This window comes from Peromyscus leucopus, chromosome 2 (genome assembly GCF_004664715.2).
Source record: "Peromyscus leucopus breed LL Stock chromosome 2, UCI_PerLeu_2.1, whole genome shotgun sequence".
Taxonomy (NCBI): Eukaryota; Metazoa; Chordata; class Mammalia; order Rodentia; family Cricetidae; genus Peromyscus; species Peromyscus leucopus.
The window spans coordinates 44,592,118-44,616,493 of NC_051064.1; the positions used below are offsets into that span (position 1 = coordinate 44,592,118).

The 24,376-nt window shown below is 43.8% G+C and overlaps 1 protein-coding gene across 1 annotated transcript in view; it reads left to right on the top strand.

The window, feature by feature from the left end:
- Bach2 (BTB domain and CNC homolog 2) overlaps positions 1–24,376 on the top strand; it is a 344,829-nt gene that overhangs the window by 241,206 nt on the left and 79,247 nt on the right. Inside the window, 1 exon segment of the mRNA XM_037202481.1 lies at positions 21,638–21,892. Coding sequence (XP_037058376.1) covers positions 21,650–21,892 — 243 coding nt within the window. The 5' untranslated portion in view covers positions 21,638–21,649.

Sequence of the window (24,376 nt, forward strand, 5' to 3'; positions counted from 1 at the left end):
GCACTAAATGTGTTTTAGGATTTGATGATTTCATGTTTTCAGATTAGGGAACAACTTGTAGTTTTTAGCTATAAAATTATTTGAATATTTTTGTAAACTCGAAATCTTAATTTTCCTAAAATATCAAAGTACGAAACCACTCAGGGCCTTACAAATATGACACCAAAGTCCACTTGACATTTTTACCCACATTCCTCAGGTCTGCATGTCCACTGCTTGAAACAGAAACGTTGTCATCTGATAGACATCCTGATGAATCCAGCAGTAGATGTTTATACATGTAGGAGGGCCTTTTTAATGCCGTGCTGGGCAGCAGGATTTGAAAGACAGCTTTAAAAGGAGAGAGGAAATTTATATTTAGTGTGGCATCATGCAGTTTGGTCTTAGGTGTCACAGGAAGAAAGCTGGCTGGACACCATTAAAAACAGTTCTGTTTTATAATCTTCTTCGTGACAGAGAGTGACAATTTTCATCATCACTAAGAAAGACCTGAATAACTACAGTTCTGTCATATTGTTAGAAAATGACGGCCTCTACCTACCCTCGGTGGTATCTACCACTGATTCCCTTGTAGAAATGAAGTGGACGTCACCAGGCTTAACTTCGGGGCAAACTGTCTCTGTGTGCTCGCTCACACTCCTCCTCCTCCTGTATTTTTCTCTTGTGCAAAATAGTGGAAACCTAGAAGCTGGACACATGTGCTCCGCTCTTTGGGTTACTGAATGGCTCTGTGATCTTGAGGGCATTGCTTCCTACCTTTGGGTGTAGCTTTGCACAATCTCTAAAGAGGCTGATTCAGTCAGATCATCTGCAGATCCCCTCCACCACTGGGATGTGCCTACTGTAGTGAAATCTTGAATCCCAGTCCTTGGCACAAGGTGAGGAGCCCCTGGTCCCATCCAGGTGAGACCCAGTCCGCAAGGCGCTCTTTATTTAAATAGTGCTTAGGAGTTTAATCAAAGGGAGTTTTCCGTCTCCCTTCTATCTGAACATGGATTTGGATACTAAGGAGTGCACAGCAGTAAAGCCACGATGTCTTATAAACCTCTGCTCAAATTATCAAGAAGAACGAGCAGAGAGTGATTGAGTATGTGTGCGACTGTACATTTAGTTCTTTTTCACTTATCCCCATGAAAATGTTCTTCCATTGATGGTGGGGAAAGCTGTCAATTTATAGCCAGGTTTTCCCCCATTGAACGAAAGAAGAGAGGGAAGAACAGACGAGTCTCTTCATTCTCAGTGTGTAATGGAACTCAAAGGCACAAGTGGTTTGGTGTGTCACGATGTACAAAGCACCCCGAGCCAATAACTAGGTAAACTTTGTACCTCTTCATGTGCCGTTTGCGCGACTGTGTTGCCATAGTCGAGTTTCAATTCCCATTGAATGTGCACCTTGGCTTATTTTAAGGACTCGAGGGGGGTTGATTACATGATGCACACATATTTAGGTTCATAATTGCACCGTGCATATTATATTCCAAATGTGGTTGTATCTAGGAGCCTTGACTACAGTGTCCATGCATGTTTGCATATTGGACATGGACCTGTCCATACTGTCTCTATTTGAGAAGCGGTACACGGAATGGAAGTAGTGAGGCAGCCTAACGAAGGACAGGAGCTAATTACCAAGGACTTGACTTTACTAATGCACTCAGGCTGAAGATGTTTTAGGTGAGAACATGGACAAGCCATCTGATTTGGTCCATTATTATATTTTCAATTATCTTTGGTATTCAAAGAGAGACATTAATATAGCTGAGGATGACATAGCAAATTACCACCGCTCTCTAACCCTTTAAATTGCTAACACTGTTGTAATCTGTAATTATAGAAATCAGTGTGAGAATTGTGGCAGTGCATAATTATCTTCTTGATACTTTATTGCTGAATGAATTATTAATCAGAATCAGTCTTGTATAGTATTTGCAGCAACTCAGAAGAATAATGTATAATTAAATTTCATTATTCCTATTTTTGTGTTAATGTTTTATGATGTTGTAATTGATAATTAATTGGCCAAAACTCATACACTACTTGGAAGTTTCAGGTGGCTGGAAAATGTTCAGTGTGCTGGGTTCATTAACTAAGTAATAGTCATTCTGTAAAGACCATGGGGTCTTGTCCAATCTGTATGAGAAAGTTTTTAAAAGTGGTGTCTTAATCTTATTTTTTCATGTTTCTTTAAAGCAATAACTGTGAGTGTGTACAAATGATGAAGATGTCTTGGAAGCTTTCAAATTGGGTCTATTTTAAGTAATCAAACATAGGTTGTGAATATCAGACTAATACAATGGTAATTTGGTGTGACTCTCCATATATCAGTTCCCATTCTAATTAAACCGTCAGTCTCCATATAACTACAAGTGTGAGGAAAAGTAACAGTGCTGTGGCCTTAAAAGCCGTTCCCTTGCGTTTCTTAGTGAGCGTAGCCCATCATGTAGCACATCTTTTTAGAGAGAGTCGGGTTTAATCTTTTCCAGTTGTTCAAAACACTATATGGTTTTCCTCCTCGCAGACACACAGACTTAGAATCTGAAGGGATTATGAACGTTTCCTTGACTGGCATTCTAACTAAGAATTCCTGGAGTGAGTTGCTTTTGGTATCTTTTGCAGCCTAGGTAACCAGTAAAAGCTCAGAATCGAAGAATGCCTTTCACTCAGCCTGACTTCTGTTGAAAAGATGCATTGTTGGGCATTTTGTGTGGACTTCTGCTGTGCTCTTTGATTTGATTTGAAGAGGCCATGCTTCTTTCTGGTTTTCAAAGTACCTGCTTTAGAAACATGCAGTTTTTTTCTCAGGCATGTGAGCATCTTTTTACATTCAGAGGAATGTTGAAGCATTGTATTAGGGAACTTGACAGTGCATGTGATGTGTTTTAGTCAATCCTTTTCTGAGCAGATTAGAAAGCGTGGCAGAGAGAACAAAGGGAGTGGGGGGTTGTTTCTGGGATTGCTGTTCAAATGCAACTGCACTTTCCCAAGAAGATCACGGCTGGATTATTTTTATGGTGGTTGCACTTGGTTCTGATGCCTTACATTCCCAATTTATTCAAGAGGAATCTGTCCTCGAGGGCATGAAGAACATGCTTGCTAGATGGTCTTCATGGTTATTGATCTTGGAATGAAGATCAGCAGCCGTCCTCAAATCATTTTCTGTCAACTGCAGGCACTCCACAGCCATGTGTGACCCCAGGGTATCATCATGACAAGGCAGTGGCCCCACTCAGCTCGACCACACTAAACCGCCATCGGAACTCTCAGCTGAGGCCCTGAGAGACAGTCGTCTTCTGAGAGCTGGTGCTGCTGGGGGAAAACCTCTTGGCAGTTTGAGGTGGAAGTCTGTGCTTGTAAACAGGTAGGGTCAGAGTCATCTTTCAGAAGCAGGAATAAGGAAGCTGTTGGCAGGACAGAACAGCTAAACTGTGTTCTACATGGATCTACCTTGTGTGCAACCGGTGAATAAAGATGCTTTAGGGTTTGTGAGTAGTTGAGGCCTTCCCTGCTTTTTGTGATGTCCCAGTGGGAAGGAGTCTGGAGTGTGCAAGCCAGAGACTGGAGATATATAACCAGGGACGCTGGGGACCGCTGGGGACCGCTGGGGACCACTGAGCAGACAGTATCTGAACAAAGGCCTGAAGGTGATCCGAGACTGAGCAAGTCACTTTCCATCCCAAGGCAGCCAGCCTCCCCGGAGACTCTTGCTCTCTTTATCTCATATATGAGGAGACTCAGAGAATATAAACAAGCTACAGCGATTCCCCAGCTCTAGGAATTCACAGGGTGGGAATTCCCAGGTGTTTTGTTTTGTTTTGTTTTGGGGGGGCGGGTTTCTTGGATCCACTGCTGTAGGGGTAAAACGCAGGCGTCTAACCACACTATTACACTAAATACATATGTACAGTTTGAGAACTATTGTAATTCGAAGACATAGGAAATTATCCAGAGAGCCTGAAATAGGCAGGAAGTGCTAAAAGTAAGAACTACACATGTGACAAAAATACAGACCTTTGTCAGTCTGGGACTGAAGGGTGAATTTAAAAAGTCTGCCCAGTAGAAAAACTAACTTTTTATTTGTTTGTTTTTCAAGACAGGAAAAAATCTTAACTTCATTGACTACTTACTGGGTATTGAATGAGTAAACGAATGAACTAACGAGCCAAAGTGCAATGGTTTAATCCTCAGAACCCGATCAAATAGATGCTCTTTAACACACTTTTTTTTAAGAGTGGGGAAAACTATGGCCAAGTCAAGCTAAATGGCCTGCCTGAGGTTTTTCAGCCAAGAGTGACAGGCAGGCCTGAAATCCAAGCAACCTGGCTGTGGCCTCAGCCCATAACCATCACCTCCCCATACCGTGTGCACCTGCTGCGCTTGGTAAACACTGCACTCCACCTCAGGTACTCTTCCCACCACGGTGCGGTGCGTGCTTGTGTGTGAAGTCATTCACTCTGTGTGGCAACTGAATGCTGATGAGCTAGCCTCACCCAGAGTTCCCATGGCTTTCTGAGATGACAGCATGATCAGCATTCACATTCAGGCAGGCGGGCCCCAGAGAAAGCACATACATCTCTACTAATGAAGGAAGGATCAGATTTGTGTAAGTGCAGCAGAGAGAAAGCGGGGGAAGCCTGTCCCAGAAAGAGGAATATTCAAGGCACGTGCACGTAACAAATAGGACGGGGTGGGTGTTGTAGGAAATGTTATTAGATATATAGCTGTACACGTTCCCCATCTGCCAGGCACTTCTCTTAGCATCAGGGAGAAATATATCAGAAGTAAGTGTCCACAAGAGAAGACTTTCTTGATACAATTGTGTGTAGATTTAAAGTGGCGATGAGGATAGTTCCTGATGTAAGCCAAGTGCTTCATTCTGTCCAGCGTTCTCTTACATCCATTGCCTTCTGTGACCTTCACGGTCCCTGGGGGACACTGTGGAAAGCAGGCTACAGTGATGTCATGGCCAAAGCTGCCAAGAAGCAGGAGAGCCCACCCTTTGTCCCATCCTTACAGCCTTGAATGGAGATTAAGCAAATTGGCCTTTTACCCAAGTTACAAAGAAAATGTGTGCAAAGGAAAACAAGCACCATTCGTCAGCCGTCCCCATTTACGTCGATGTGAAAAATTCTCTAATGTGTGCAGAATTACAGAGTTGTGTAACGTACAGATAGTTGTTTCTCCTGATGGTAGTTTGGGGCTGAGGATATAGCTCAGTGATGGGGCAGTGGCCGAATACAAAGGGCCTTGCATCTGATCCCAGCACCACAAAAAGAAAAATGAAAAAGAAAAGAAATTCTTATTTGTGGAGTACTTGCTACAGAAGTAGCGTCCTAAACACTCTGTTGTCCCATCCCAGGGAGTCTTGTTGTAGAGATGGAAAGAACAGGCGTTCCAGAGGCTGATTAATGTGCCAACAGCTGTCATCTAGGAAGCAGACAGGCAGGGGTCCAGTGGAGCCCTCTATGTAGGAAGGGAGGAGAAATGGGAAATGGGCACTGGGTGGGCTCAAGCTAAGCCACCTCTGATCGCTGGCACACCCAGATGGCTTTGGGGTGCTCATGCCTGACCATTCAGGCAAAGAGTATTTCTTGCCTCTACAACAGCTTAAATTTTGACTTTTTGTAAAGAACAAGAAAATAGAGCTGGAAAGATGGCTCCCTGGGTAAGAGCAGTTTCCACCCTTTGAGAGGGACTTGGGTTGTCCCCCCAGTACCCACATCAGGTGGCTCACAACTGACTGTAACTCCAGTTCCAGGGGGATCTGATGGCCTCTTTTGTCTCCAAAGTTACCTTCGCACATATGGTGCACATAAATTCACGCAGGCAAACACACATACACATAAGTACATATTGTTTAAAATGGTCTTTTCTTTGATGCCTTTTGCTTTATCCAGAAGATACTCCGTAAGGTAAAAATGTATGAGTGGTGTGGCATGGTAGTGTGTACTTTAACAGCATGTTCTGGGTTGTGAAGCATTTGTATCCCTTTGGTAATAAAAGTCCACACTCTAAGAAGCGGCCAAGGGTAGGACAGACACCTGGAAAGCTTCATGCACGCTCTGCTTCCCCCCAGCCTGCCTTGCTGACCTCTGCCTTGTCCATGTGCTCTGGGGGGGGGGGGGATGCCGGCTTCCACCTGTACGAATCTCCCACCTCCATTTGACCTGTACGTGGCAGATGGGCCAAGTCCTTGTACTGCCTGCTGTGAGATTTAACTGCTGACTCATCTTCACCTTGGGAGTTTAATCATGCTTAAGTGGAACAGAAAAGGGAGTGAGGGAGACAGACTCCAGTGGCAGTCCACCAACCTTTCTCAGAAGACTTCCTGAGTGAGCCTGGATTAGATGCTGCCAGATTTGGTATGCTGTGTTTTAATTCCTTAGTTACCAGGTGAGTCATGAGCAATCTGAGCCCCCTCCATTCTGTTTGCATTCCTGCAGAGAAGACAGGGTTTCAGAACAAAATGTGTCCACAAGATCCAGTGTGTGACAAAAACAATTTCTCTCTTATTCAGAACCTCTTTGTGGGCCAGAAGGATGGTTCAGCAGGTAAAGATGCTTGCCATGCAGGCCTGAGGATCTGAGTTAAATTCCCAGATCCCACAAAGGAAGGAGAGAACTGATTCTTGAAGCTTGTCTGTTGACTTCCACATGCATACTGTGGTACACACATGCACACACGATCACATGCCATACACACTAATGATACTGATTAATTACATCAGAACAAAAATACAGGGAACATTCTCTGTGAAGGCTGTATTTCTGCAGCCTTTGAAACTGTGGCTCGGTTTGCTTTCCCCCTGTAAGCTGTGTGTCCTCTAGGGAGCCTGGGAGAGCATCAGCAGAAATCACAGGAGTGAATAGTCGCCTAGCTCCGGATACTCTTTACATACAGGCAGACCTTTCTGCTTACTGTGTGTCTGGGGGTGGTCCTGCACACAAAGAAGGACTTAGCTTCAGTGATGCACTCTCTAGCATCCTAATCACGGTCAGTTGAATCTACCTTTGGTAAGTTCTACATCTTAGCATCTGCAGACAGTAACGAACCTGTGCTGGCCACTGCGACATTACTGATGACTACCTCTGGAATCCAATGCTAACTCTCGTCCAGTATTGCCACTGGCCTGGTGGCTAATTTTTTGATGTTAATTATCATGGCAAATCACTTGAAACTGACTCAGGAAAAACAAAATTATTTTTAATCATAGCATTTCGGTGTTCTGTTCTCACCTCTGTCGTCTTCCTCTCCTCTTCTTCCGTGTCTGGCTCCCCGACCCATCTAAAGCCCACTTACACCTGAGCTCAGTTCCTCCAGTTCTGCCTGAGTGCTGACAGTCATGATGAAGCTAGAATCGGACAGGCTCGCAGTCCCCTTTTTTCCACATTTGACTATCTGTTGTCTCTTCTTAATCTTTGATTCTGTTGTGAGTTTTTGACTCGGTTCTTTTTTGAGACAGAATAATTTCTGCTAGATTCTGGGAACTCCCCTCCCACCCGATGGAGACGTTTTTGGGGAGGAGAAGCGAGCCCCTGGTGAACTGAGTGCTCAGTGCAGCGCGGCAGCGCCTTCTATTAAAATGTAAAGTGATCCGTTGAGTCAGCCTCCCCTGGTTTGACTCAGACGCTTTATGGTGCACTTTGCATGTCATTTCTCTGTAATGATTTCCCCATGGAGAAGGGTGTCTGATAGAATCCAGGCAGACTGAAGATTGCTCTGAGTCAAATGGATCTTTTATTCTTTTAGTATTAACCCTTATCTCTCAGTTTCCCATCCTCAAATTTTCCCTGAAGGAACCTTAATGAAGTAAACAGGCTCCACCACCCTCATCTAGCTTCCTAATCACTATTCACAGATTCTTCTCACGTTAACAGCGCGAAGCTCTAGGGGAATATTCTCCTGGCTAGAAGGGGACATTGAGAGAGCGTATTTCACACAGATGCCCTGATAAAGAAAAATGTAGAGAGGAGATGACATTTCTCTGTCCTCTAAGAGGCAGACGCTAATGGGAAGCAGAAATTGATGTATGAGAAATGAATATAAATGGAGAGCATAGCCAAGTGACACCAGAGACCAACCGAATGTAACAGTTTGGAAAAGAAAACTGGCCAACAGTAGAAAAGAGTGTCCTGACCCAGGACACCAGGTCACCTGCACCCTTAGATGGGAGGATTGCCACAAAAGAACAACAAAAAGAGAAAACTATCCAAGGGGAGGAAGAGTTCCATGCTAGATGACTCAACAACTGCTTGACCCATCTGTGCCCTCTCAGCTCCACACTCTTCTGCCACTGCCCCCTCTTGCCCACACCTGCACCATCACCCAGTCACCACTGGTAGTGAGCACTCAGGTTGGGTACTGCCGGGCATAGAGACCCTTTCACATGGCAACTTCCGTGCCCGCATTCATTTGACAGTAACAGTTTATGCCCCATCTTACTGTTCAGTGCAAGCTGTGACCTTCTCCCTGGCCTCCTACACAGTGTAGTCCCACCTGAGATGGCTGGGCAGAGAGGACCAACATCTTCTTAGATGCTGCGGTAGAGTCAAGTCCTGCCTCCCCGGAAGCACTGTTTCCTTGGAAAGAGAGCAGGTTTCTCTGCCCCCCACCAGGCATTGAGTTCTACTAGCTGTGAAATAGGCTTCTGATTCACCTTTGCATTAGACTGACTTTGTTTGTAGACAGGGAGGTTCCTGGAGTCAGGGAGAAGCTCTTTCTTCATCTGCCTCTGAGTTACAGAGTGCGGTTTGTTTTTTTTTTTTTTTTTTTTTTTTTTTTTTTTTTTTTTTTTGTTTGTTTGTTTGTTTTTTTCATCCAATGAGTTACATTGTTTCCAACATATCTAACTTCCTTTCAGGAACTGTGGTTAGAAATGCTTATGTTTCAAGACCTCCCCAAAGCTCTTGTACTTTTATAAGGAACACAGAGGACAGAACTAGGAACACTTGAAGTTCACCTCTTTCTTCGTGTTGCAAATAAGAAGACAGAGGTACACAAACAGGTTTGCTTTTGTGAGAAAGAAAAGCATAGGATCTCTGAAAATAGTTTAGGATGGAACAGAGCCTGGGGATCCTGGGGACCCTGGGGATCCTGGACCCTTCTAGTTTCTAGGTGACTTTGTTTTTGTAAAATTGATTGTAGATACAAAAACAAACACGTAAGTTCCATGCTAGATGGCTCAAATAACAAGTATTTATTTCCCAGTGGTGCAGGTTGGAAACTTGGAACAAGGGCACCAGCAGGTTAGGTTCTTGTAGTGACTCTTGATGGTTTAAATAGCCATCATCTGATTGTGTCCTTATGTGATAGAAAGCGAATGAGAGAGGGATCCCTAGTAGTGGAGCTAACCCTGTTCGTGAAGTATCCACCATCATAACATGATCTAAACACCTCCAAGATTATCATCATGCTGGGAGGTAGGGCTTCAATATGTGAATTTGTTGGGAATATAAATAGTTTATTCCATAATACTATATATCACTAGGTGTTGAAGATTTGTCCATTTTTAACACAATAATTGATTTGGGATACATATTAGGATTTTTATATTTCTTCTGTAGGCCAACGTTCAACATTAGGTTTATGACATTAAGCTGCATGCCACACGTGGCTCCAATTTGCTGTGTTATTCCACAATATAAATGTATTATAAATACTGTATACCTCAGTGCTACTGACAGACACTACATTGTTTCTACTAGAGGGTTATTATAAATAATGCTGCTGGGAATGCTCTTATAGAATGTTCCATTTAGGAACTCAGGAGTACCTCTACAGTGTAACCTTGGAATGGAATTGTGGGTCACAGCCATGTACGCCTTCGGCTTCACTGAACAATGCAAGCTGTTTTCAAAAGCTGTGGAACCAACCATCAACAAATAAGAATTCCTGTGGCTTCCCAGCATCAGAAACTTAACGTTGTCAAACTTTTCTACTTCTTTCCAAGCTGATGCTTATGTGTTATCTTTAATTCTGGGCTCCCTTTAGATGGATCCATACAGTCTGTCTCTAATATATTTTCCAGGTCAGCTTCTAGGGCAGGCCCTGACTCCTCACTCGGATTATATTTAAATAGGAGAAGTTAGATGTGTCACTATGCTCTCATTGGATACTTTGGAGTTTAGAATGTTTTGTATTTTGATCTGTGTAAAAAAACGAAGCAATCACCAGAGATGCAGAGCCTCTCGTGATTGCTCCCTGTGCAAATTTGGGTGGATTTTTCAACTGTACACTAAAAACTATTGCCACAAAAGGGTTAGCAAATCGAACTTCCTCCTTGAAGGTCAAGGAAAATGGACATTTATACTGTACTAGGGGAACCATTGAGAACTACTAAGGACTTGATGATGCAATTGTAAGATCTTCAGTCCTAGGACAGCCTTAATCTCAGTCCCCTTGGCGCTCACCAGAAGACTGCAGATGGAGTGTTTGAGTGAATAAAGCAGAGGGACCTGTTTAGCTGCTCCAGTTAGGCCCTCCCTGTCGCTGTCTGAGGCATTAGTGACATTAATTGACAAGCGCTCACCTTTCCATTAGGAAACACTGAACTTGAACTGCTTTCCACTTGCAGTAGGAAGTTTGATGTGTTTAGAAAGTGTTTCCAATCCAAAAGTAATACCAAAGCCATTTCAATAGCTCTGTGTACAGGCGGGGGGAGGGGGGGGTCCTCTATTGATTTGGTAACTTTCTCCTCTAAAAACTAACCCTTACAGATTTATAGTAACTAACTTTTTAAATGCCAGATAAAAGCAGAAATTCACTCAGCAATTACTAAATAATTTCATGTTTGATTTACAGAAGTATTTACTGAACACGCTGTTTCTGGGAGAGATGGGGTGGGAGCACCAGGAGAAACGGTTTGGAATCTACTCCTTTCCTTCACCCACAAGGCATATTCATTTTTTTTTTTCATCTCAAGCATTCTAGACATGACAGGTTGTCTGTAAAATTTAACGTTCTACTTTTTTGTGAATTGCAGCTTTTCAGATTTCCCACTGTGGATTTTTCAACTTGGTGAATTATAATACTTTTAACACTAAAACTGTTAGACACTTTACTATCTGCATAAGATCCAGTAATGAATGAAGAACGGATAAATTAAGAAAAGAGTCTGCATTCATTAATATTGTATTTTTGACTGATCAGAGTTGTGGTCTGTGTGGCTTCTTCGGAGGGGATGAACATGCTATGATAATATAGTAGTAATTAGCGTCTCCTGCTGAACCATATGAGGAAATGATTGGGGTGTGTGTGTTATGCACATGTGCAGCTGGGGTTTTTGGCATGCGACAAGAATGAGATCCAGCCAAAACCCAAATCAGAACCTTTGGAAAGCGTTCTCACAATCTGACTTCAGCTAATGTCTACATACTTTAACACATTGTCTGCTGCGTAGAGTAAAGACTGGCTGTCAGACTCCTGCATGCTATTCTGGGGTCCTTGCTCCCCGCACTGTGAAGTGTTTCATTCTTAGATCCTGCGATCCCTGCTGATTTGCTGCATTAGGCGGCAAGTGTTGCTTCATTAACATTAGGAATGAGGGGAAGCGGGAAGCAGAGTGCACGGTGCCGCCGCCGCCGCCTGATGGATGACGAGCCAACAGCAGATCGGCATCCACAGAGAGCACGTGAGGATGGGGATGAAAGGGATACACAGTGTGTTCCATCATGCTTGGAGAGAGCGGGAAGAAGAGTCAGCGGAGAGGTAAAGAATAAGAGGAAGACAATGGAACAGCTATAGCGGAAAGAATCATCCAAGAGTCCGGTAACAACATCCAGAAAATCACCGGATAAAAGGCTAGCAACCATTTCAGGATAAGGAACTCCAGTGTTTGCCCAGTGTTTGCTAGTTTTGATGTCCACTTGACACAGGCTAGCGTCATTTTGGAAGGGAAAAAACCTCAGCTGAGAAAATGTCCCCATCAGACTGCTCTGTGAGCAAGCCTAGAGACACCCCTGTGTGGGTAGTCCTGGGTGGTATAAGAAAGCAGGCTGAGCAAGCCACGGGAAGCAAAGCAGTAAGCAGGCCTCTGCTTCAGTTCCTCCCTCCAGGATCCTACCCTGACTCCCCTCAGTGATAGACTGTAATGTGGAAATAGAAGTGAAATAAACCTTCTCCTCCTCAAGTTGCTTTTGGTCATGGTGTTGTATCATAGCAGTAGAAACCCTAACTCGGACATCAAGAATGTGGAAGACCCTGGGTTCAATACCCGTCACCCACCCCAAAATAGTTTTCAGTTTATAGTGTTTGATGAACAACATTAATATTGTTTAAATGTCTTCAAAACTTACTTGAGGATTTAGCCAGAAGAGTAGATATCCATGTTAGTGTTGCTTTTATAACCTACTTTGCCAACTGGGACTCCATATATGGCTATACCCACTTTCTTTTCAAAAGCCAGCCCTCTTAAGAAAAGGTTGGGTCCTCGAGACCCTCCCCTGAGGGAGCCCAGCCTCTCTTGGATCCTGGACTATGATAATCCACCCTCTGCCTTGTTTAGCCACTATTCATGATTGCAGCTTCCTGGTTGGATGTGATTTGTCCTCTTCAAAGTGATTAGGACTCCACTCAGGCCCCAGTGGAACCTCGGCTGGATATCCCCAGTGACATACGTTGCTTAGTTCATGTTTTCTTGCTCAGGTGACATTCCCAGAGCAAGCTAAGGACTGAAGCCACCAACAGCATCCTGTCTCCATGCTGCACCCACGTGTCCTCTGCGCTTGAGTTCCCAGTTCCTAAAAGAACTTTACTTCAAGAAAGTTGTTGCCCTTCCTAGGAATAGCATGGTGCATCCTGGCAGATCTTCCTGATTTGGGATCTGCAGAGCAGGAGACGAATCCTGCTTCTTCCCCCATCCCTCCAGAAACCTTTGTGCATTGTCTATTTCATCTCTTATAACCAGCTCTCCTGAGACAGGTTTATTTGATGCAACATGTACAATAAAATTATATTCACAAATTGTCTTCAAAGGGCCAAAGAAAGATAGTTTCTCTCAACTGAAAGGTAATATCCCATTCTACCATCCGTAGGACAGTGGTCCTCAACCTTCCCAATGCTAGGACCCTTTAACACAGCTCCTCATGTTGTGGTGACCCCAACCATAAAATTATTTTCGTTGCTACTTCATAACTGTAATTTTGCTACTGTTATGAAGTGTAATGAAAATAGTTTTGGAGATAGATGTTTAGCAAGGGGTCACGACCCACAGGTTAAGAACCACTGACTTAGGTCTATTTCCCTTATAGCCTCCTGAACTGCCATAAGATTTTAGATTCGCGAGATCACAGCTGAACTTGTGGTCATCCATGGTTTACATTTTTTTAAAAGCTAGAATCAGGTGCAGACAAAGAGAAGCCATTTGTCCAAATCCACAGAGCAGGTCAATGTCGTGGCTAAAGCAGAGGCCACTGCTCTTTCCCGTGCACCTCACTTCATTGCTCTCTGTATCTTCTTCCATTTCATATTTCACTCAGTTGATGGCTTTTGTATTCTGCATAGAAAGCTCCTGAGTCCATATAGTCACAATGATATCGATTACCCGTAAGTAAGTGAGGGGACTTGCCCTTTATAAGTCCCCTCTGGTGAATTTAGTGTGTCACCTGTTTCCTAGAACTTTAGTTGCTCAGCCATGTTTTGAGTGTTGCCTGCTACATATAACCTGTTCTAATTTTTAAACTCAGTACTTTGTGTAGACTAACAGAAAAAAATGGATGTAATAGGACCAAAGGTAGTAATTTGAGAACGGAGAAAAGAAAGCAGGGTTGAGACTTGATATGGTAGATAAGAAAATCCTAGACACATTCCAAGGAAATGAAGCTAATTAGAAGACAGTAGAGAAGCTGGAGAGATGGCTCAGGAGCTAAGAACACTTGCTGCTCTTACGGAGGACCTGAGTTTGGTTGCCAGCACCCACATCAGTGGTTCCTAACTGCCTGTTACTCTAGCTCCGAGAGATCCAGTGCCCTCCCCTTGCGTCTGTGGGTACCTGCACTTTTACTCATGTCACCACGGGTCTTAGTTAGGGTTTCTGTTGCTGTGATGAAACACCATGACCAAAAAGCCAGTTGGGAAGGAAAGGCTTACACTTCCACACTGTAGTCCAACATCAAAGGGAGCCAGGGTAAGAACTCAAACAGGATAAGTACCCAGAGTCTCGAGCTGATGCAGAGACCATGAAGGAGTACTGATTACTGGCTTGGTCCTCATGGCTTCCTCAGCCTGCTTTCTTATAGAACAGAATCACCAGCCCAGGGATGGCCCCACCCACAGTGGGCTGGGTTGATCACTATTAAGAAAATGCTCTACAGCTGGTTCTTATGTAAGCATTCTCTCAATTGAAGTTCCTTCCTTTCAGATGACTCTAGCTTGAATCAAGTTGACATAAAACTAGCCAGGATACCACATGCAGACATACACACATATACACAATTAAAAATAAAATAAATCTTTTTAAAAGGAAGGCAGTAGAGAACACTTACGTTCTTTACTAGAGAATTTACCAGCAATTTCCTAGTGTTAAACAGACAACAGAGACCTTGATTTTATTTCATGACTTAGGATTGTTTTAACTGGTGTTATTCTTCTAATTTCATTTTTTAGTGGATTATGAATAATCAACTTTACAAATACTTCATTTTTTTAATTTGAATGCCAAAGAACTAATATGCTTTCCTCACAATGACTTTTTGTAAAAGCCCCATTTGTAGAAGAGTGTAGTTACACTGTATTGTTAGCAATGTGACACGTTATTGCTTGCAAAGTACTAGAGAAGTTATAACGAATAAATCCAGAGTGCCACAGAGATGGCTGGAGGGGCGGGGGGGGGTGGTAAAGGCAGCACCAGGTTCGATCTCCGAGCTCATATGGTAGAGGGAGAGGACTGACACCTGTAAGTTATCCTCTGATCTCCACATGCACGCTATGGCACATGCGCACGCGCGCATGTACACACACACACACACACACAAACACGTGTAGAACAATTTTTAAAAATAAATCCAGGATTTTTTCTTCTAGCCAAAATTGAGCAACAACCTGAACAACTATTAAAAATAAAATACATGAAATAATGCTTTTTAATACACTAGACGCCTGGCCAGTTAGCTCGCTTGACAGTGCAAGCGAGAGGACCCGAGTTTGACCCACTGAACGTATGTGACCAAGCTCTGTGATGGGCTGAAGATGGGGTGCAGTTGGGAAAGTGCTTGTCCAGCATGCACAGAACATCGTTTGGTTCCCAGCACTGTGTGAGATTAGGTGTGCTGTTGCGTCCCTGTAATCCAAGCACTCAGCAGGTCAAAGCAGAAGGAGCAAACGCTGGAATGTGGAAGAGACGTAACAACTACCCAGAAAGCCAAGCAAGGTGGCACGCGCTTGTAATCTCAGTGCTTGGGCTGCACAGACATCTCAAACATGGGGAAAGGCTTGCCCAGAAGAATCAGAAGGAACTTAGAGTTCAGGAAGGCTAGGGCTGTTGCCTGTTCTTCAGAGCCGGACCAGAAGACTGGGATTTAAGCAGACGAGGAGCACAGTGCTCACAGGTGTCATGAATATGTAGTGGGGCCTAAGGAGCCCCAGACTAAATGCCGCTTTTCACACAATCCCAGATGCAAAACCTGAAAGGTTCCAACTGCTCCCAAGAACCTTGTCTACGTCTTGCAACGAAGCTCAGAATTGTATGTCATACCGCAAAATATCCATCGTCAACAAAATTGAGTCCAAAAGTTCACGGACAGTGTCTGGTATGCAGTCAAGTATGTTCACTAATGCGAAGAAACGAGGACTGTGCAGAAGGATCTGAACCAGAACCAGTGCAAATACCAAACACCGTGCAATAGTGAGTGTGTTTTTGTTCATGTTAAGTCAGAAGAAAGGTTAAAAATCTTAAGGAGAGACATGGAAGATATTTTTAAAAGACCCATGTTAGATTTACTTATGAATATCTAAGGTCACGGTAGTGAGATAAAATTATATTACCTTTGATAAGGATTAATGACAGAATAGCCATGGCAGAAGAGACTACTGAAATGGAGACCACCCAGGCTGGAGTGTAAGAAATAGAGAAAAAAGAACAAAACGCTTTTAAATGAGCGGGTGTTTCTGAACTGGTAGACAATGTCTACCTGGCAAGTCTTGGGCCATCTTAAGAAGGGTAGAGGAGGAAACAGCAAAACTATTTGGCAGAAGCAGGAGAAGATATGGCTGGAGTGTCTTCCGATATGAAGGCTCCAAGCCCCAGACCCAAAACACTGGAAGGAGACGACGCCAGTGCTCATCACGGTCACATTGTTCCACAGGGAAAGGTGTGATAATGAGAAAACCTTAAATAGGGGAAAAGAGGAACAAAACAAGGTGCTGGACCACTCTCTCCCCTCTCCTCCTCTCTCTCCCCTCCTTTCTCTCCCTCCCCTCTCCTCCTCTCTCCCCTCCTTTCTCCCCTCCCCTCTCCTCCTCTCTCCCTCCTTTCTCCCTCTCCCCTCTCTCCTCTCTCCCCTCTTTCTCCCCCTCCCCTCTCCTCCTCTACTCTCCTCTCCTTTCTCCCCTCCCTCTCCTCTCTCCTCTCCTTTCTCCCCCTCTCCTCTCTCCTCTCCTTTCTCCCCCTCCCCTCTCCTCCATTCTCTCCCCTCCTTTCTCTCCCTCCCTCTCCTCCCTTCTCCCCTCCCTTTTCCCCTCCCTTCTCCCCTCCCTTCTCCCTCTCCCTTCACCCCCCCTCTCCTCCATTCTCTCCCCTGCTTTCTCTCCCTCCCCTCTCTCCTCTCTCCCCTCCTTTCTCTCCCTCCCCTCTCCTCCTCTCTCCCCTCCTTTCTCTCCCTCCCCTCTCCTCCTCTCTCCCCTCCTTTCTCCCCTCCCCTCTCCTCTCTCTCCCTCCTTTCTCCCCTCCCTCTCCTCCTCTCTCCCCTCCTTTCTCTCCCTCCCTCTCTCCTCTCTCCCCTCCTTTCTCTCTTTCTCTCTGAAGGTTCTTGCTGTGTGGACTAGGCAGGCTAGCCTCAAATTTGTGGCGTTGCCTCGGCCTCCCCAGGACTGGGATTCTGAGGGCAGATTCCTGATTGAAGCAATGCAAGTGAAAAGGTGTGGAAAGAAACCTCATCGCCATGCAGGGGCATCTGTGAAACACCTGTTGCAACGTCATGCATCCTGGGAAACAGGAGATGTTCCCCCTTAACATCAGCAAGGCAAGGGATTTGATTCTCATCGCTTCTAGTGTTACACTAGAGCCACTGGTCCGTGGCCAGGAAGAAAACTACATACAGCATCCAGACTAGAAAGGAGTTAACGTTCTTATTTACAGACAGCATTATCTTCACTGTAGAAATGTCATCGAAGCTTCAGGAAAGGCCTGTGAGAACTAAGAAGCGATTTAGGTGAGGTTTCAGGATACAGAATCATTACACAAAATCGTTTCTTCGAGGTAGCTTAGTGGTGGAATATTTGCCTAGAATTCTAGCAAGAGGCCCTGAGTTTGATCTCCAGCACTGAAAACGAAACAAGCACTTGTATATTAACAATGAAATGTCAACAGTTGATACTTTAAAATGATATTTGAATGCTTAGGTATAAACCTGTGAAAATATATTAATACTCATACAGCACTAAAAATTTATTTTAGATTTGACACCAGAAGCACAATATGTTTCTTGAAAGTTACATAATTGGGTTTTATCAAGTGAAAACTTTAAGAATAAATATTACGAGAAGCAGACAAGCAATGGACAAGTGGAGGAAAATACTAACCTGTCACATAGAGGACCGTTGAGAGCGGTAAGAACTCTCCAAAGTCCACAGGAAGAAACAGACAACCGAGTTTGAAACAGGGAGTGTCTAACATGGTGTCATGTGTATCCCCAGCACTCATGAGGCAGAGGAAGAAGGATCGAGGCTTGAAAGCTAGCCTGGGCTAAAGCAAGACCCTGCCTCAGGAATTAAATTTAAAAATTGAAACGGGCAAAGTATCTGAATAGGCAATGAGAAATAAGCACTTGGAAGAAAGTGCTCAGCATCTTCAGCCATTACAGGAGGCAAATCAGAACCACAGGGTGGCATCACAGTGCAGCCTCAAGGATGCTCGGGGTTGCAAAGATTGGCCATGCCAAATGTTGGCAAGAATGTCAAGAACCAGTGCTCATATACATCTAGGGAAAGGTAAGATGCCACAGTTGTGAGAAAACAATGGCAGTTTCTTTAAAAACGTGAACTTGTACAAGCCCTGTGGTCCATCCACGCTCATGGATCCTTCCCGGGAGGAATTCAAGTGCCTGTCCATATGGCGTCTTAAGCAATGATGCTCCCAGCAGCCTTAGTCATAGTAGCCCCAAACTGGAAACAATCCAGATATCCAGCAGTGGATGTGAATGGTTTAAAACTGAGACTAGATCCATACAGTAAATACAATTCAGCGATAACATAACAAACTTTTCTTTTTATTAATTTTTAGTTGGCATGCAAAATAATGGATTTTGCCTGTGGTATTTAGCTTTTAATATTTTTATTATTTGATCATTTTATACAATGTATCTTCATCCTAGTCACTCCACCTCTTGTCCCTAACTCCTCCCAGAACCATTTCTACCTCCCTACCTCCCAAACCATTGTCCTCCCCCCTCCCTCTGTCTCTCTCTGTCTCTCTTGTGCACTCTCTGTCTCTCTCTGTGTCTCTCTCTGTGTCTCTGTGTGTGTGTGTCTCTCCCCCCCCCATCCAATTCAATTTGTGTTGCCCATTTACTCATACTGTGTGGTCATCTACAGGAACTTCCAGGGGACTTACCAGAGGCCACGCACTCAAAGAAAACTGACTCACCCTACCCAAGGAGTGATCAGCTGCCCACAGCGCCTCATTTCTGGGTGGGGGCTCATGAATCCTTTCTCCCTCAATGCTAGAATGTTGACTGACTTGATACCGTGCAGACAACCAATGCTGTTCTAAGTTCATGAGTGTATCAGTCCTACCAAGTCCTGCCAAAACACTGGTTTGCTCAGATTCTCCCCAACTTCTGTCTCTTAGAATCTTTCTGTCCCTCTTCCATCATCATCCCAGAACCTTTGTGAGGGGTTTAACATAGTTCTCTCATTTGTTCTGAGCATTCCGTGACCTCTAGTCTCTGTACTTTGACCAGCCATAAGTTTCAGCATTAAGCCACCACTCACTGCACAAAGAAACTTCTCTGATGAGGTTTGAGAGCCTCACTGATCTATGGGTAGAGAAATAAGAAGGCAGAAGACAGTCCGTTTAGCAGGATAATAGTAGTAGGTTCACCCCTGGGCCTAGGAGTTCTCTAACCATAGGTTCGTGGCCAAATTTTACAGTACCAGGCATTTGTTTCCTCCTGAACAAAAAGCCTTAAATTCAATCGCAAAGTGGTTGGTTACTCCCATAATATTAGTGCCACTACTGTACCCATGGGAGTATCTTGTCATGCCAGTTATTATTGTGATTTGCAGGGTTCACAGATTGTTGATGACATTTTCTCCCAGCAGCCTTCATAGCACCTTCCAGTACTATGAAAGCTAGCCAGCTGGGAGAAAACTCATGGTCAGTACCAACTTGATTTTGTCACATCTTGTGACAAATGTATGTGATATCTTCAGCAATCAGGTTTTACCATCAAGTTCTAGTGAACAGTCAAGACCAATGGTAATATCCTATATTGTTTAGGGGTGTCTGGGACACTACTGGGATTTTTGTTTGGCATCTTGTGGCTTCTGGAAGGAGCATGGTCTCCCATGTGGGATACCTCCAGTTAAACATGTTTATACATTTATATATTTAGGAAGCTTATAAAATAGTAGATTTCCATATGACCTTTTCAAAAATCCTTAGTGTTCGTTATTCCTGCCTCCTCTGCCCTATCCACCCATCACTCTCCTCACTTAAACCTCCCTCCCTACCATGATGGTGTTTTCATAGATATAGATCATATACTTTGCTCATGTTTGATCCCACTACCCTCACCTGCCCTCATTCTTGCTGGTGTGTGTGTGTGTGTATGTGTGTGTGTGTGTGTGTGTGTGTGTGTGTGTGTGTGTGTGTAACTCTAGGTTCTGCATATGAAAGAAAATTTTATCTTTCCCTATTATTTTCTCCTGTTCTCTTTTAATATAGACCCTTTCTAATTTCATATTTAAATCTAGATTTTGCACATAAGAGAAAACTTGCAACATTTGTCTTTCCAAGTCTGGCTAATTTCACTTTCCAGTTCCACACATTTTCCTGCTAATAATATGACATTCTTCTTTAAAGCAGAATAAAGCTCTATTGTGTATGTGCCCCACGCTTTCTGTGTTCATTAGTCTGTGTATTGGTATCTAGGCTGTTTCTTTCCACTTCCTGGTGGCTTAAGTAGTGCTTCAATAAATACAGATGTGCAAGTACCTCTGCAGCTTGCCAGCTTCAGCTCCTTTAGGTGTATACCTAAGAGTTGTCCATCTGTATCATATGAGTAGTCTAGGTTGAGCTTTTTGACACACCTCCATGCTGGTTTCCGTTACGGCTGCGCTAGTTTACATTCTCACCAACAGAATGTGAGGAGGAACAAACCTTTGATATATGCAGCAGCAATTGGAGATGACAAAATACTGATTCTGAGTAAGATAATCCAGACGGAATCAACAGTATTCCATCTAACTGTAACTCCAGAAGAGGCAAACAGATGTCAGAAAGCTGAGCAGTGGCTGCAGGGCTACTGAGAGGAGGAAGGGCTACAGCAGACTTGGGGGGATGAGGGTGTGTTCATCTTGATGGTGTCCATGGCTTCCCAGTTGCAGACACATGTCAAATGGCAATTGCATACACTCCAAATATTGCAGCATCATATACTAAAACTGTTTTCAAACGCGAAAATAAAGACAGAAGAAAGAAGGGCTTGCCACTGGGATGTATGCTGGTAATAAGCATTACTGAAACCTTAACCTTTGGTTCAACCTTTGTGGACAGTGGATTGTACAAATGCTCCCTAGGTACTTCTTAAAGCAAAGGAGTCTTTGTAAATCTTACTTTGAATGTATCTTTTCTCATGGTTCCTATTGCAATAATGTTTCCTTAAAGATGTTGATTGGGTCCTCTGAGATAGTGAGGGCATCATTCCATATCCCAGACAGGAATGACTGCCGTGTTGTATTGCTCACACTCTGCCATGCAGGGCAGAGGGCAGATGGAATAACAGACATAACTACACTTTAGTGCACATACAGTCTAGTGCGTTCATTGAATCATATCTCAGGATTTAATAGTTGGTCTACTTAACACCTTTGCCAAATTTCAACTTAGGAACTTACATGTACTTCATCAAAACAGCATTTCAAATACTCCAAAAATGATTTGTTTCCTTTTAACACAAATCTCAGTTAGTAATTAGACTGTTTTTGCACACAAGTTTCATTTTAGCCTCCTAATGAAATCAAAACTACCCAGTGTTGAGGTGTTCCACTAAAAGACGCAGGGTAAAGAGAGGCAGTAAGTGGAAGGGAAGCAACAGGTAGCAGCTTCCAGATGTTTCTGACTTCGTTATGCCAACCCGGAATGACTGTGCTGCTTAGCAGCCCTGCTCCCCATCTGCCAGGCTTCCGGCTGGGGGACCTGGGAGCTCTGACGGTCCGCCTTACCTTCTCTATCACTTGTGGGATACTGACGAGCCTTTCTTTCTTCCAGGGTTTGAACGGCATGTCTGTGGATGAGAAGCCTGACTCCCCCATGTATGTGTATGAGTCCACAGTCCACTGTGCCAACATCCTCCTCGGCCTCAATGACCAACGGAAAAAGGACATTCTCTGTGACGTGACTCTGATTGTGGAGAGGAAGGAGTTCCGCGCCCACCGGGCGGTGCTGGCGGCTTGCAGTGAATACTTCTGGCAAGCCCTGGTTGGACAGACGAAGGATGACTTGGTGGTCAGCTTGCCTGAAGAGGTACAGCTCCTTGGTGTGTCTGTGTGGTTGTTACAGGAGGTTTATTGACTTATTTTTTTTAATGGCAAAGAAGGAGGTAGCAGTCGCATGTGCACTAGGCCACAGTGATGTCCACGTCACCCGCATGTTGGCTTGTAGCATCATCAGTTTGTGTTTGATACACTTGAAGCCACAGGAGTACACATACAAAGTGAGCGTGCTTCTTTAAGGGAAAAAGCGAGCCTCACCTGGGGCCCAGGCCCTTCTAGTTTCTAGTTCACTTAAACTTCAGGTTTTGAATAGTTCAGCCTCAGTCTGATGCAGTCCTCTGTGTAGGATTTGAATCACTGCTATTTCTTCTCTCTTTCAAATGGATCATTAGATTTCCCCTGAGAATAAAACAGTGAAAGAATTCACAGGACCTTCTTTGCTTAGGAAAAAAAAAAAAAAAAAAAAAAAAAAAAAAAAAAAAGCAACCAGCACTTCTCACCATCAATGCAGGGAGATTCTAAGAAGTGTAAATTTGCTTTTCTCATCGGTATTGAAAATATCCCCTGCTCAGGTTTCTTAACTGCTTTGGTGAATTCAGTCATTTTGGTACTGTCATTTGGGGACATGAGTTAAAGATTCCAACTACAACTAAATTCCAGGATCGCAAACCTAGATGCCTTCAGAAACACAACAAAGATGTTCTTGAGTTGATAGTTATACATAAAACAGTGGGGAGTGGTGGATGATCATCCACACCACCGGAACTCGTCCAAATCTAACATGAAAGAAACGGACAGAAGGGGATGGAGATGCAGCTCAGTGGTGGAGCACTTGCCTAGCATGTTCAGTCCGCAGCGCTACAAGCAAGATGTGTGGGATTGAGGAGACACCAGATTGCAGTCCCTTGCTAGACGATGTTTGTGACTGCCTGCACAGAGCAGAATGGCCAGCTGATGAACTGTATCAGTTTGAAATAGCTTCACCTAGGCATCCTTTCATAATCATCACAGACAGCTCCTTTCTCATTTCTTGTACAGTCGTGTGAGAAGGAAAAGAATAAACCATTCAAAGATGAAGTGACCAGGGTCAAGTCAGGGAGTGGACTGTTCGGTAGCAGGTAACAAGAGAAGACAGCAATGGCGGCCATGGTGTGGTCCTGAGCAGGGTGGGCGTTTCCCAGCTGAACTAAATGGAGGAGTAGCAGTCAGTGAGTTGTCGCTAGGTTTAACTGAGATCATAAATGTAAAAGCTTTAAATTCAACCCATCCTGCAGCAGGCCAATTGTCAGATGCAAGTCTACCTTCTCCAGATGGGAACAAGAACACCTTCCTTACTCATTCCAACTCTAGAATTCTCTGGAACTGTTGACAGAACTTCAAGTAATTCAAAGTAGTCTCAGGAAGTGGATGCTCATTGTTTATTTATCAGTATTTTCTGTTTGAGAGCCATTTCGTGTGTGTGTGTGTGTGTGTGTGTGTGTGTGTGTGTGTGTGTGTGTGTGTGTGTGTGTGTATTACTCATTTCCAAAAATAAGATATTGAAATATATACACAAATGAAAATCTTACTTTATGTAATGAGTCTTTCCTCAGTGACTATGTTAGCCCTACCTCATCCTTCCCTAAGCCCCAGCCTGTTCCCAATTATAACTTGAATCCTGGTCTACTTAATCTCTCTGAGCCAGGTTCTTACTTACAAGAATCTCTAAAAATCTGAAGCCCTTAAATTATTTATCAGAATATAATGCCTGTCCAGTAAAAGGTAAAGAAAGCCAAGTTATAAATAAGTGTTACAAAATCTGAAGTTTCTTCTCCAATCAAACCCTTGATACAAATGCTTCTCTCCATGCCATTACTCACTTCTATTCAGAGTGAAAAGACCCTGACTGCAGCCAAAGACATGCAGTGAAAGTGTGCTTGACCTGTATGGTTGGACTAGTTAAGAGGGAATTGGCTATAGTATTAGTTAAGAGTGAATTGGCAACCAAAAAAAAAAAAAAAGCCGGGTGGTGGTGGCGTATGCCTTTAATCCCAGCACTCGGGAGGCAGAGCAGCGATCTCTGTGAGTTTGAGCCAGCCTGTCTACAGAGTGAGTTCAGAAAGCGCAAGTACACAGAGGAACCTGTCTCAAAAAACCAAAAAAAAAAAAAAAAAAAGAGTGAATTGGCTATAGTACTAGTTAAGAGTAAATTGGCTATAGTACTAGTTAAGAGTGAATTGGCTATAGTATTAGTTAAGAGTGAATTGGCTATAGTATTCGTCTTGTTGCTTCTGGCCCTAAACAGTGACGTTTGTCCCTATAGTCTGTGTGTCACCCATGTGTTTCTCAGCTTTCTGTCACTGGAAAAAATTACCTGAGAAAAACAACTTAAAGGCAGAAGAATTCTTTTGGTTCACCATAGCAGTCCATCATCACTTAGTTGTGTAGTTTCTAGTAGCACAGAGCACCGTGCCAGAAGGGCACAGTGGAGTAGAGTTGGTTGCCTCCTAATGGCCAGGAAGCTGAGAAAGTAGAC